The sequence below is a fragment of the Sturnira hondurensis genome, unplaced genomic scaffold, assembly GCF_014824575.4.
Source record: "Sturnira hondurensis isolate 20B ecotype Veracruz unplaced genomic scaffold, ASM1482457v3 Scaffold0013381, whole genome shotgun sequence".
In the NCBI taxonomy this organism is placed as follows: Eukaryota; Metazoa; Chordata; class Mammalia; order Chiroptera; family Phyllostomidae; genus Sturnira; species Sturnira hondurensis.
Window position 1 is genome coordinate 1094905 of NW_028086012.1, and position 14240 is coordinate 1109144.

Sequence of the window (14240 nt, forward strand, 5' to 3'; positions counted from 1 at the left end):
TAACCAGGTGAGAATAAATATACAATTTTGTATAAATAAATTCCAGGCTTTTGGGGGGGCTCCCCCTCATATTCTTTCAAATGAGTGTTTCAGATTTCTTAGCATATAGTCCCAGAGTGGGATCACTGGATCAAAAGGCAGTTTCAGTTTTAATTTTCTGAAGAATTTCTGCTCTGGCTGGTGTAACTCAGTGGACTGAGCGTGGGCTGCAAACCAAAGGGTCGCTGGTTCAAATCCCAGTCAGGGCACGTGCCTGGGTTGCAGGCCAGGTTCCCAGTGGGGGCCATATAAGAGGCAACTACACACTGATGTTTCTTTTCCCCTCCCTTCTGCTCTCTAAAAATAAATAAATAGCCCTGGCTGGTGTAGCTCAGTGGATTGAGCGCGGGCCTGCAAACCAGAGTATCGTGGTTCAATTCCCAGTCAGGGCACATGCCTGGGTTGCAGGGCAGTTCCCAGCAGGGGACACACCAGAGGCAACCATACATTGATATTTCTCTCCCTCTCCCCTTCCCTTCCCCTCTAAAGATAAATAAATAAAATATTTAAAAATAAATAAATAAATAAAATACCCCCCCTCAACAACTGTGGTACATTTACACAATGGAGTACTACATGGCCATGAAAAGGAAGAAACCTTACTTTTGTGACAGCATAGATGGGTCTGAATGATGCAGAATCCAGCCTGTGGGGTCCATGTGTTGTGGCTGTGATGAACAAATTCATATGGCCTGCAGGAGTTCTGTGGAGAAAAGGGGACAGCATGGCCGCTCTCTGAGTGAGAGAGAGCTCCAACCTCAGCCCGGACAGGTTTTTATTGCTTTTCTGGGCACATTACTTCAAGGATGGTCCTCATATACTATGCACAGGTTCACTGTAGGTGATGACCTTTTACAGATAACAATGGAAAGAATGTTGCTAACCACTTCAAAGAGAAGAATGTTGCAGATCAAGGGGAAAAGTGGTTGATCTGGTTACATTCCATACTTGGGAGGTTTAGCACAGATTTTAGGGAATTACTTTAAAGATATTTAGTAAACATTTGCTGCCTCACTCCAGGGTGAGGGAGTTTTAGCAAAAGCAAGCCTCATATCAGCTTAGGTACAACACAGGCCTGATTCTGCAGGGGAAAACAGATCCGTGGGTTTGGCTCCTGTGTGCCGACCTTGATCCTTGTAGGTTTTCCAATTCAGGGGCTGGGCTACATTTGCCATACCAAGCAGATGGGTTCCCTATACCTGAAGATCATTACTCTAAGTGAAATAAGCCAGTCAGAGAAAGACAAATACCATATGACTTCACTTATATGTGGAATCTAATGAACAAAATAAACTGACGAACAAAATAAACTGTCAAACAAAATGGAACCAATTGATAGCTATGGGGGGAGGGGAGTTAGGGGACTGGATATAAGAAGGTGAAGGGATTAACCAAAANTGGGCCAGGTCCCCAGCTGAGGGCACGTGAGAGGCAACCACACATTAATTTTTCTCCCCCTCTTTCTCCCTCCCATACCCTCTCTCTAGAAATAAATAAATAAAATCTTAAAAAAAAAATAGAAGATATAGAAACAGCCCAAGTGTCTGTCACTACATGGGTGGATAAAAAACCTGTGGTACACCTGGCTAGTGTAGCTCAGTGGACTGAGCGTGGGCTGCAAACCAAAGGGTCGCTGGTTCAAATCCCAGTCAGGGCACGTGCCTGGGTTGCAGGCCAGGTTCCCAGTGGGGGCCATATAAGAGGCAACTACACACTGATGTTTCTTTTCCCCTCCCTTCTGCTCTCTAAAAATAAATAAATAGCCCTGGCTGGTGTAGCTCAGTGGATTGAGCGCGGGCCTGCAAACCAGAGTATCGTGGTTCAATTCCCAGTCAGGGCACATGCCTGGGTTGCAGGGCAGTTCCCAGCAGGGGACACACCAGAGGCAACCATACATTGATATTTCTCTCCCTCTCCCCTTCCCTTCCCCTCTAAAGATAAATAAATAAAATATTTAAAAATAAATAAATAAATAAAATACCCCCCCTCAACAACTGTGGTACATTTACACAATGGAGTACTACATGGCCATGAAAAGGAAGAAACCTTACTTTTGTGACAGCATAGATGGGTCTGAATGATGCAGAATCCAGCCTGTGGGGTCCATGTGTTGTGGCTGTGATGAACAAATTCATATGGCCTGCAGGAGTTCTGTGGAGAAAAGGGGACAGCATGGCCGCTCTCTGAGTGAGAGAGAGCTCCAACCTCAGCCCGGACAGGTTTTTATTGCTTTTCTGGGCACATTACTTCAAGGATGGTCCTCATATACTATGCACAGGTTCACTGTAGGTGATGATCTTTTACAGATAACAATGGAAAGAATGTTGCTAACCACTTCAAAGAGAAGAATGTTGCAGATCAAGGGGAAAAGTGGTTGATCTGGTTACATTCCATACTTGGGAGGTTTAGCACAGATTTTAGGGAGTTACTTTAAAGATATTTAGTAAACATTTGCTGCCTCACTCCAGGGTGAGGGAGTTTTAGCAAAAGCAAGCCTCATATCAGCTTAGGTACAGCACAGGCCTGATTCTGCAGGGGAAAACAGATCCGTGGGTTTGGCTCCTGTGTGCCGACCTTGATCCTTGTAGGTTTTCCAATTCAGGGGCTGGGCTACATTTGCCATACCAAGCAGATGGGTTCCCTATACCTGAAGATCATTACTCTAAGTGAAATAAGCCAGTCAGAGAAAGACAAATACCATATGACTTCACTTATATGTGGAATCTAATGAACAAAATAAACTGACGAACAAAATAAACTGTCAAACAAAATGGAACCAATTGATAGCTATGGGGGGAGGGGAGTTAGGGGACTGGATATAAGAAGGTGAAGGGATTAACCAAAAAATCATATATCAAAAAATGATTTTTTGATCATTAATCAAAAAATCATCACACTGCAGACAGCAGTGTGGTGATAGCTAGAGGGAATGGGGGCTGGGCAAAGGTGGGGGGATGGGGACAGCAAGAGACTTTGCTTGGGGTGCTGGGCACATGCTGCTGTGTGCAGACGATGTTTTATTGAGTTGTAAACTTAAAACATGAATGGTTTTACAAACAAATGTCACTCCAATAAATTCAATGAAAAAAATAAGGTAGAAGTCTTGAGGCAAGAGAGGTGGTGGTCTGGATTCTGATGACTTGGAGTACTATGTCCAGCAGCACCCAGGGGAGGGTGACGTGGATAGAGAGGAGGGCAGACAAACTGCAGGTTGGCCAGAGACTTGTGGAGGTCGAGAGTCGGCTGGAGGAGTGGAAGAGCGGGCTCAGGTTGGGCCTGGTGGCTGCGGGTCACAGTGCTTACATGAAAAGAGCAGAATAGCTGAGCCTCATGCGGCCCTTGAGGTCGGAGCCAGGGCTAGTGGGAAACACTGGAAGGCAGAGGCAGAAGTTCCAACGGTTCTGCAATGGGTTTCTCTTCCTGCAAATGCCCATGGCCATGCTGAGGTTACTGTACAAAGGAAACGAAGGATCCCCAATTGAGGCTCTGGAGGTCACTGGGAGAATCACGAGGTCAGCACTCTGGTGGTCAGTGCACCAGCATGTTCAGTTGGAAAAAAGCTGTTTTGTTTTGTTTTAGATTTTATTTACTTTTTAGAGAGAGGGGAGGGAGGAAGAAAGAGAGAGGGAAACATCAATCAGTTGTTTCTCGCACAGCCTCAACTGGGGACCTGGCCTGCAACCCAGGCATAAGCTCTGACGGAGTAGCAGTGACCTCTTGGTTCACAGGCTGCTGCTCAATCTACTGAGCCACACCAGCCAGGGCTAGAAAGAAGTTTCCACGTCACTCAGCCCAGCCGCTCCCTGCTTTGTTTATGCGTGGCCCGTGGTGACGTTCTCCTGCTCCCTTGGGTCCCAGATAAGATGGCCTGGATTATGCAGAATTCCCAGTGCACTCCACGTGACCCCACCCCCTTTTTTCTTACACAGGAAGGCAATGTGAGTTCAAGTGACTGGGATTTGTCCCATTATAGAAATAATCTCGAATCTGTTCTAAATCAATCACCTATGAGCTTCGGATCAATGATTAGTGACACATTACTCTGGGCAGTGCTCTCCGTACCTCACTGCTGCTCACCTGCTTCTCATCCAACCCTTTTATTTCACAATGGGGACAACGAGGCCCAGAGAGGGAAAGGGACCCCAGTCAAGTGGCTGTGAGGGGTGGGAGCCAGGAGCCAAGCCTCCTATGGCACTTTCTGTGACTGAGAGTTGCCTGTCCCCAACTTAGAATTTGGTGATGTCAGGGATGGCTGGTGGGAAGACAAAGGAGGTGAAGGAAGAAGTGAGGTGTAAATCCACCGTATTCCATCTAGGCCACATCAGCAGGAGATGCCTGAGTTCAATACACATTTAATGTTCTCCTTGGCCACCCCTGACGAGGCTCGGAGGTGAGCTGTGGCTGGTCGAGTGGTGGTACAGGTTGAACCGTGTACCTCCGCAAAGGTATGCTGAAGTCCCAGCCACCAGTAGCTCTGAATGACCTTATTTAGAAACGGAGTCTTTACAGAGGTGATCAAATTAGGATGAAGTCATTAGGGTGGCTCTAATCCAAAACGTTTGGTGACTTTATAAAAAGAAGTTTGGACACAGACAGACACATGCACAGGGCCAAGGACACGGGAAGACAAAGGCGGGTGATGTTCCTACGGGCCGAGGAACGTCAGAGGGACAGCAACCCACCAGAAGCTAGGGTCGAGGCACGGGACAGATTCTCCCTCCCAGCTCTCAGGAGGAACCAACCCTGACCACACCTTGATCTTGAACTTCAGCCTCAGAACTGTGAGAAAATCAATGTCTATCATTGAAGCCCCTAGTCTGTGGTGCTTTGTTATAACAGTTGTAGGAAAAAAACACAGATGGGATGAAGCTTACAGTCGCTCTTCAAGGGATGTCTTCACCCTACAGCACGGCCCCCCACCCCGCTCTGTGTAGTCCTCTATCCCCAGGACACCGTCCCCACCCTTAACCCCCCAGCCCAGCTGCCATTGTGTTTGTGTTGCCCTCACTTTAGGACCCAACCCCCCCTTGCTGAAGGTCCAAATACCTGGGCCCTGGACTGACTGCAGCCCCAACGCCAAGCTCAGAGCTGACAAACTTTGAGGGAGAGGAAGGATGCTCTCCTCACCTAAACCTGTTTTCTTCTACCTTTGTGAGCTGGAACAGGTGTGGAATACCAGAAACACAGGCTCCCAAGGCCCTCGGGATGGGCTGGCTCTAGCAGACGAGCTTTAACTGGCAGATCTGGCCTCTCACCCTGACTGGGTACATCCTGAGAAGTGAGCAGCAGCCTCCTGGCTCACGCCCTTACAGTGCACAAAGAGCCTGCTTTCTGCCTCCTCTCACTCATTCCCTTCTCATAGTCAGTGTGAGTGCAGGGTAGGCACCTGGGGGATAGGACTGTCTCCCTGGCTGTTCTTAGAGACTCACCGAAGAGCTGAAATAAACTCACACGAAGCAGTGGTCCAGATTCCTGAGAGGTACAGATCATCCCTGGAGGTGGGCTGGAGAAGTCAGGGAGGGCTTCCTGGAGAAAGGACTTACGATGTCCTTGCTGGAGGGGGTGGGCTGAATCTTATTGTATGAGCTCTAGGAGCCAGGCATACTCATACCCTTTCTCTTATTTCTATTTCTTGTCACTTGTGAGGCCAGTGATGTTATCTAAATTTTATAGATGAGTAAATGGAGCCCCCAAGGAGTGAAATGATTGACCAAAGGCCACATGGCCGTGTACATGTCAGAGGCCTCGTTGAAACTGAGGACCCTCTGGTGTCTCTGCTCATCACAGTCCTCCTGCACCCAGGCTCTGCCTGTTCCGGGGGAGAGTCGTGTTTAAAGGACTGATGGAGTTTGGGAGGTAGGTGGGAAGAGGGACTCCATGTCGGCGAAGGAGCAGGGTGGGAACACACTGGGTGAGTTTGGGGAGCCAGGAGGAGGCTGGTCTATTGAATCTCAGGGATTCAGAGGAAACAAAGGGGACCGAAGCTGGAAGAATAAGAGGGCTGGTAATTTATCAGGCTGACCATTCAGACTCGATGGGTAAGTAGTGAGGGAATGAGCTCTGGGGTGAGGGACGCAGAGCTGGTGTTTTGGAGATGGGTCTGGATGAGAGAGGGGCCAGGTTGCCAACCTGCTGGAAAGGCTGTCAAGGAGAAGCATGTGGCCGTGTAAGATGGACCCCATCCCTTCCTCCAATCCCAGCCCCAGATCTCCCCGTGGAGGGGAGGACGGCCAGCTTGCCTCCAAGGGCCACTGCCTGAGTGCTCCTTCTGCCTGGGTCATCTTCCACACACATGGAAGGTCAGCTCTACCAATACAGGGCTCATCCTCGGCATTCCTTCCATTTCCTAGAGGGCTCATCAGACCCTAAGCACCTCCTACAACCTGGCCCTTCCCTCCTCCATGCCTCTGCACAAACTGTTTTCTCTGCTAAACACTCAGTGTGTTCTTACCCTCCCCAGTGAGCTCCTGTTCACCAGTCAAGATCTGGTTCAATTGTTCATTTTTTTTCCCCCGGCAACTTTTGTGACTCAGAGGCAGAGATTCGGTCCCTCCACAGTCCCTTCTACCTCGCTGTCCTGCCATTGTCTGTTCTTACTGAGTGAGTTTTAGGGGCATGGTGGGGAGATATGATGCAGGCCCTTGAGCTGCTCATTCTGATGGGCAGAAAGGGCCAAGGTAGGCAGGGGGGCAAATGATTGAAAGCTGCCTTCCAAATACCAATGGGCCAGGATGAGGTGGATGAGGTGCGGGCCCATTGGAGCTGAACTGTGAAGGGCTCAGCTGGCGGGCTTGCTCCAGGAACAGTGTGTCCAGGAAGGGAGCACACTGCAGGGACCAGAGTGGCTGGGGCACTGGATGGCCATGGGACGGGATGGGAACACACACTGCTTTGACCATGGATTAGTGGACAGCTTGAGGGGGCTGGGGCAGTGGGGATGAAAAGGGAATGGTGCCCAGGGCATTTCAAAAGCCAGAACGTTTAGGACTCCAGACTGACTGCTGAGAGGCAGGAGGTGTGTGTTTGAGGTTTGAGGTGCTGGCCAGAGTTGGGGTTGCAGAGGCCCCAACAAATGATGCAGGATGGAAAGAAAGCCCGGGGAAAGCAACTGCCCCTGCCCCCCCATCTCCCGCCCTGACGCACATCACAGCAGCATCAATATACACACCTCACGTGGGGTCAAGTCCTGTTTATTTTAGAAGCATAAACAGTGCAAGTAGGAAGGAGTGATGAGAAAGAGACACCAGTCCCCCGATGGGCCAGATCCCGCACAGGCTCCGTGTGTGTAATCAAGGCCGACCCAGCAGCCTCAGCCCGCCTTTGCCTGTGAGGAGAGGGTGTGAGGGCAACCTGGGTGGAGGGGAGTCTTCCATGACTCTGGGTGGAGTAACATGGCTCCAGGTTCCTCCGAACCAAGTGAAAGAGGCCAGAGGGCCCACACCTTGTCCAGGAGCACAGACTCTGTCTGTGCCTGGGGCAAAGCCAGACAGAGTTTCTGGAGAGAAAACCATGGTTCCTGTGGTCCCCAGGAAGGCCCCAGGTGTTCAAGAACAGCCTACGATGAGGCCCTATGGCCAGCAAGTACCCACTTGCCCCTGCCCTGGTCATCTCTGCAGTGCCTTCAAGAAGGAGGCATCCAAGGCAGCCAGACTTCCCAGGCCCCACTGCTGCCTGACTTAAGCCCCAGGTTCCTATAAATACTGCTTCTTGGAAGCATTGCTGATGCAGCTATTAGGGGGTTTCTGGCTACTCTGGGGGTATGGGTCCACAAACGGGGGAGGCCTGGACGAAGCCAGCCTCTCCATAGACAGGTTGGCCCAATTCTGCTCACTGAATGGGGGCCCACTGTAGGTGGGGCATGGCTCGGATGAGGGCTCCTGGTCCATGGGGAGGTAGAAGATCTGGTCAGCATGAGGCCCCGAGGGGCTGTCCTGAGCTGGAGGGGCAGCCTGGCCCTGCCGGGCCCTCAGTTTCCGGATGAGGTAGCGGCACAGCAGGTGCACCAGCTCCAGCAGGTTGAGGAACAGGGAGATGAACCCAACCACCTGCATGAAGATGATAAAGATAGTTTTCTCCGTGGGGCGAGAGACGAAGCAGTCCACACGGTGGGGGCAAGGTGGGCGCTGGCACACAAACACGGGCTTCATGGTCCAGCCGTAGAGATGCCACTGCCCGTACAGGAAGCCCGCCTCTAGCAAGCTCTTGCAGATCACGCTGAGCACGTAGGTGCCCATCAGTGACCCTTGGATTCGCATGCGACCATCTTCTGCCACTGAAATCTTGGCCATCTGACGCTCCACGGTTGCCAGTGCCTGCTCCACACCCGGGTCCTTGCCCAGCAGTAACCGCAGCTCCGACTCCTTCTGCCGCAGCCGCTCTTCCCGCCGAGACAGGTAAATGACATGGCCCAGGTAGATGAGGGTGGGCGTGCTGACGAAGAGGAACTGCAGCACCCAGTAGCGGATGTGGGAGATGGGGAAGGCCTTGTCATAACAGACGTTGGTGCAGCCCGGCTGGGCTGTATTACACTGGAAGTCCGACTGCTCGTCGCCCCACACCGACTCCCCGGCCAGGCCCAGGATGAGGATGCGGAAGATGAAGAGCACCGACAGCCAGATCTTGCCCACCACAGTGGAGTGCTCCTGGACCTGGTCCAGCAGCTTTTCGAGGAAGCCCCAGTCGCCCATGGCTCCTGGGCCGCTGTCTGCAGGGAGACGGAGGACACTTCAGCATGGCATGCTTCTCAGCTGCCCCCTGCACCAAGCCTGCAGCCAGGTCTGCCTTGCCCTAGGCACCTACAGGGAAAGGGAGGCTCAAGGCGGAGGAGGGACTAGCCTGGGACCTCACACGCGGCAGGTGGTCAGGACTAAAGGCAGATGTTTGGATGATGGCCGCTAAGCTCCTGAAGGGCACCGCTAGGTTTCTGTCTAGTCACACGTCTGTGTCTCTCTTGTTCCCAGCCCTCGGAGTCCCAGGATGTCCACAGCCCCCCAGAGATTCAGATCAGGTTGAGGCACCTGAGCCTTTGGGAACAGAGAATTTGAGGTACTTATCCAAGGTCACACAGCTGTGCCATGTCCCTCCTCCCTTTCGTCTAGGACAGGCTGTCCCCAGACAGTGGAAGGGGGTGGTGGCGCTATGTTCAGCTTCTCGAGGGGCCCAAAGCTTCAGGTCCCTACTCCCTCCCTCATATCTCATTCCTGCCTTTGAGTCTGGGTAGGAGGTGGGTTAGACCCTAAAGGCCGCATCCCACATTAGCTCCACCTGCCCGTGGTAGTGGCAACCTGCTCGGAAGGATGGATGCCTGATCCAGTCCCCTTTCTGCATCCCTTTCAGCCAACACCCCTCCACCCCCGCCCCACCTGCCCCTGCCAAGCTGTGGCTGCCAAATTCTAGACTCTTGAATTGTCATAGCAGGGTGGAGGCACAGGCCACAAAGTTCCCGGGACATCTTAGGGGAGGGGGAGTAGGGGAGGTGAGGAAGGGAAGGAAAGAAGGAGCAAAGCTGTTTGGAGCCAGACTCTGGAACCAGACCTGGGTTCCAGTCCCCACGGCCTCTTACAAACTGGGGCCTTGCTTAAGCGAAGACCTCTTAGCACCTCAGTCTCCTCTCTTGTAAAATGGAAATCATAATATTCCTTCCTCCTGGGGTTGTAAGGATACCATGAAAGAAGGTAGGACCCTTGTTAGCACAAAGCCTGGCCATAGACCGCCCTCTGAGCAGTAACCCTCAGCTCTGGTCAGGTGGCAAGTGGCCCCCCCGGCCCCCCCATCCACCCCAACCACAACTCACCGCCTGCCTGCCAGGCGGCCCAGGTGGCAGTGGGGACTCTCGGAGGCCAGAAAAGCCCTGCTGGACCGCGCCTCGAGCCTGGGGCTCCTTAAATAGCGCGGAGGGGCGGGGCAGGGGCAGGAAGCGGGGCGGGAACGCCGGGCAAAGCTTTTCGGAGCCGGGGGATGGGAGGCAGGGTGCCGACTACTTCTGGCGACTCTCAAGGGAAGCCAGCGGCCGCGGCGGTGGCCCTGGGGGTTGGGGGTTGCGGGGGCTCTCTCCTCCTCCACCCATCGGTGCTCCAGGCGGCCGACTCTCCGAGCCGCCGCCGATCTTGGGTGATGGAACGGGAGTTCTCCAAGGCCAAGTTTCTCAGGGCGGGGTGTTGCGGAGGGGGGGTAGTGGAAAGGAAAAGATTACACCAAGAATTTGCTGATCCGCGCAACTGGCTGGAGGGGCTGTGAGGTGGGCAGATGGGGAGGAGGAGGAGGAGGAGGAGTGTGGAGGAGACTGTCCTAGGGCACGACTGGTGCCGGATCCTGTAGCTAGAGGCCACCCCAGCGCGGACTGCTTCTCCTAAATCCCCTGGGACACTTGGACGGACCCCTCCCCCCGCGCCCCGCGTCCCGCGCCTCCCGGCTGGTTCCAGGAACAGCTGTTGCCCTGCCCTCGCTGCCTCGGAAGGCATTTCCCCTCACCTGGGGCGGGCCATGCCCCAGCCCCCGCTCCATCCTGACCTGTCCTGCACGATGCTTTAGCCCCTGCCGGAGACGGAGGCTATCATGTATCTTTTCGCACAAGATGTGCCTCCTCCTCCTACGTAAGTTCCCTTAGTAAACTCTTGGTGTAATGAATGCTGAGGTCTCCAGACGTGAACAGGGCCTCCGGGGAAGGGCCCCCTTCCCTTGACCCTGGGGGCCTGCTGTCGCAGTGAGAAGAGAGACCACTGGGTGTTAGGTAGCCAGAGACTGGCAATAAAGGCTCATTAGGGCTTGGGTAACCGCGGTGCCTCCCCTCCGTGCCCGCCTTCCCTGCCCCAGAGGCTGTGGTGGATCCGGGTTCTCAACCAGGCCTGCGTCCTTGCAGGCTTCTCTAACACCCCTATTCCTGGGTGGCTGTACAAAATAAGAGGCCACTGAGCAACTCCCATGGGCCACTTAACCCAGGGGAGGGGGACTCTCTCCACCTTTAGCTTGGATCCCATTTTTATGCCTCTAAGTGTGTGTGGGGGGGTGGGGTGGGGTGGGCAGAGCGCACCATCGGCTCATTCAGGCTTTACCTGTTGATGAACATTCAGAAGGGTCTGCCCCGCTGCAGCCGTGGGCTGTGGCCACCAGCTGTCCCCAGCTGCAGCAGGAGGTGGGAACCGAGCTCCTCAGCCCTCAGGTCACAGGAAAATGGTAACTGTGGAAGGTTCTCTTGAGAAGGACAGGGTGGCTTACAGAGCACTAGGTTAAGAATGTTTCCTGAAAGAGATTGCATTAGGCAGGTTGGGGATGGGGGGGAAGTGGGGGAAGAGCATTCCAGGCAGAAGCAATAGAAAGAGCAAAGGCCCTGGGGCTGCCAGGGTGCAGAGCCTACCTGCCTCCAGGGTGCTGAGCCTTCACTGCCTTGGTGGGTGGAAGCAGAGCTGAAGCCAAGACTTTGCTGTTGACCCCTGTGCCCTTGGGCAAGTTGCATAAACCCCTCTGCCTCAGTTTCTTCCTCTGCAGAATGGGGATAAGTAATAACACTGTGTAGCGTCGATAGGAGATTGTACACAGAAAACACCTTTCAAATGAGTGGTGGCTAAATACATGTGACAAAAGATCTGTGACAAAAAGCATTTGTGAGTTGGTCTTGGTGGGAACTGTGGATAAAAAAAGGAGAGTGGGGTGGTTCTGTGGAAAGTAACCTTCCAGGCCATTTGATCATAAATTCCAACTAGGCAGGACAAGGTGAGTAGCTACATCCCAGGCCCGTGGCTCCTCTGGTTAAAGGCTTATCTTTGCCTCAAGTAAGCCCTGTCCACTGTGGCTGTGACTCAAGGTTGATGCCTCTTCCAAACGCCTCTTTTTCAGAACCCTCTTCCAAAGCGTGAGCACTCTCAAGAGAGTTAAGGGCTCATTGACTGTGCTGTAATCCCATACTTACCTTGCTTGGTTTTCTCCCACCTTTGAGTAATCTTTCTTAGGTTCCCTCCTTCATTCCAAATGCATTTAAAAAAAGAGCTGCAAACTGTTACTTCTTGGAAGCATTTATTTTATAGTCTGTTGAGATTTACTTCCAGGTGTATCCTTTGTTTGAATCATATTCATAAAAATTCTTTATGGGCTGGGCCTTTCTTCTGTCAACAGAGCAGAGTGGGGCAGGGCGTCGGGGTGAGGGCGGGAGGGGAAGCTCAGGGGCTGGGTGGTGGTGGCAGGGAGGGCTCCCTCGGGGAAGAGGCCTGGGGCAGAAAGGTCCTTGTTGCTCCGAGAAGGGGTTTAGTTGCTGGATTCCTAGTGCCTTCACCCCAAGCAGGACTTTTGGGGCTGCAAGTGGGGTGGGCTCAACTCAGACCTCAGAACTCCAGGATCAGTCTGAGCCTAGTCTTCCGGTTCCACAAAGCTGACAAGTGCACCCACTTGGTTCTGACCCCTGAGGTCGTGAGAACAGAAGTCCCTGGAGGCGGGTTCTGCAGCCTCTGCTCCCAGAGCCCCTTTCCTGTGGCTGGGCCCAGGCTCTCCCAAAGCCTTCTGGACCCAGCTCCTGGGAAGGAGGGAGGAGCAGGTGGGGGTGTGCAGGCTGCCCTCGCCCTGCTCTTCTGCTTCTTAGGCACTCTGGAAGTCAGGGTTTGAGCGACCTGGTCTCTTCCCAGGGAAAGGAGGATCAGCCAAGAGAGCAATCTCCGTAACCTGGCCATTGTCCCTGGAAAACATCCCTAGAAGCCCACCTCTCCCTCTGTTCCCACTGCCCTGACCCTGCTCAGGCCACCTTCTCAGCAGCCTCCCAATAGCGTGGAGGCTGCAGGTCTTCCAGCCTCCAGCCTTCCCTGACCAGAATGCTGCTCTGCTTCAACCCTTCTGTGGTGCCCCATTGCCCCCTGGCCTCAGCCCTTCTCCAGCCTCGTCCCTCTGCCCTTTCCCCTGGCGATTCAGCCAGACTTCACTGCTGTTCTCGGCGCCCTCGTCTGCGTCCACGTTCTTCCCTGTGCGAGTCCGTCAGGCCTTTGCTCCAGTTGCCTTCTCTCGGCAGCCCCCTGGCTGTCCTATGCTGGGTTAGGTGTTCCTTTGTGCTCTCAGGGGCTCAGGTCCTGCCCCTGGATGCACTTACAAAGTTTTACTTGTGTTAAAAAACATAGACTATGTACCATCTTAACTGCTCTCAAATGCACCCTTCAGAGTGTGAAGTTCTCCACCACCTGTGCCTCTGGCCAAGCCCAGCTCTCCACCCCACTGAGCAGCTCCCCGCTTCCCCTCCCCCACCTGGAGCATCGTTTACTTCTGGCTACCCCGCCTCCCTGTCCCACTAGAGGGCCAGCCCCTTGAGGGCAGGCAGGGTCTTTTAAAAAAGATTTTATTTATTCACTCTTAGAGAGATGGGAAGGAAGTGAAAAAGAGAGGGAGAGAAACGTGCGAGAGATACTTTGATCGGTTGCCTCTCTCATGCCCTCTACTGGGGACCTGGCCTGTAACCCAGGCATGGGCCCGGACTGGGAATCAAACCAGTGACCTTTCAACTCACAGGCCGGGGCTCAGCCCACTGAGTCATGCCAGCCAGGGCAAGACAGGGTCTTGTGTACATCTCCAGGCCCTAGCTGGTCACCAGGCCCCTGGTGCTGTGGCACTGTCCTGGGCACTGAAGAGCAACCAGGGGACAGAAATCCCTGTCCTAGTGGATTTTATATTCCAACTGGGGCGAGACTGATGAAATAAAATGTGGGAGCTGTTAGATGGTAATGAATGCTACGTGGAAGGCACGTAGGAGGAGAAGGTTGGGGGAGGGGGCGGCAGTTTCCGTTTTGACTAAAAGGGAGGAGACATTCTCACTGAAGGGCTGACAGCTGATGTCCCTTTGATGAAAGCCCTGAAGGGAGGGAGCCCCGCCCCCCCCCCCCCCCCCCCCCCCCCCCCCCCCCCCGCCCTGGCAGAGGGGCAGGGAGCATTCCAGGCTAAGGAAGCCCACAGTGCCAAGCCCCGAAGCAGGAGCCTGCCTGGCATTTCCTACTTGGGGAACTGCAGGGAGGTCAGTGTGGCTGGAGTGAGGTGAGTGAAGAGAAGGCATGGGTTCCAAAAGGGAATACCCAGGTGTGGGCTGGGGCAGAGCCTGCAGGCTCCTAACGTCCTGTGTGACAGGCTTTGGGGCTTTGGGGCAGAGGCCGTGACACAGTCCAACTTCGGTTCTGACAGGATCAACCTGGGTACTGGGCTGCCATGCACTACAGTGGTGAATGGTGGATGCCCCCCCC

General features: G+C 53.7%; 1 protein-coding gene across 1 annotated transcript; it reads right to left on the minus strand.

Moving 5' to 3' along the window:
- Positions 1–7213: 7213 nt before the first annotated feature.
- GJA4 (gap junction protein alpha 4) lies at positions 7214–9897 on the minus strand. The gene is made up of 2 exons (XM_037061488.1): positions 9833–9897; positions 7214–8743 (listed from the first exon to the last, which is right to left on the minus strand). Exon 2 carries the CDS (start codon positions 8724–8726, stop codon positions 7731–7733), a length of 996 nt encoding a protein of 331 aa, XP_036917383.1. The 5' UTR covers positions 8727–8743; positions 9833–9897; the 3' UTR covers positions 7214–7730.
- Positions 9898–14240: the final 4343 nt, after the last annotated feature.

Bases quoted from the DNA above. Each gene is read 5' to 3' on its own strand.
- GJA4 (XM_037061488.1), bottom strand. From the start codon at position 8,726: ATGGGCGACTGGGGCTTCCTCGAAAAGCTGCTGGACCAGGTCCAGGAG.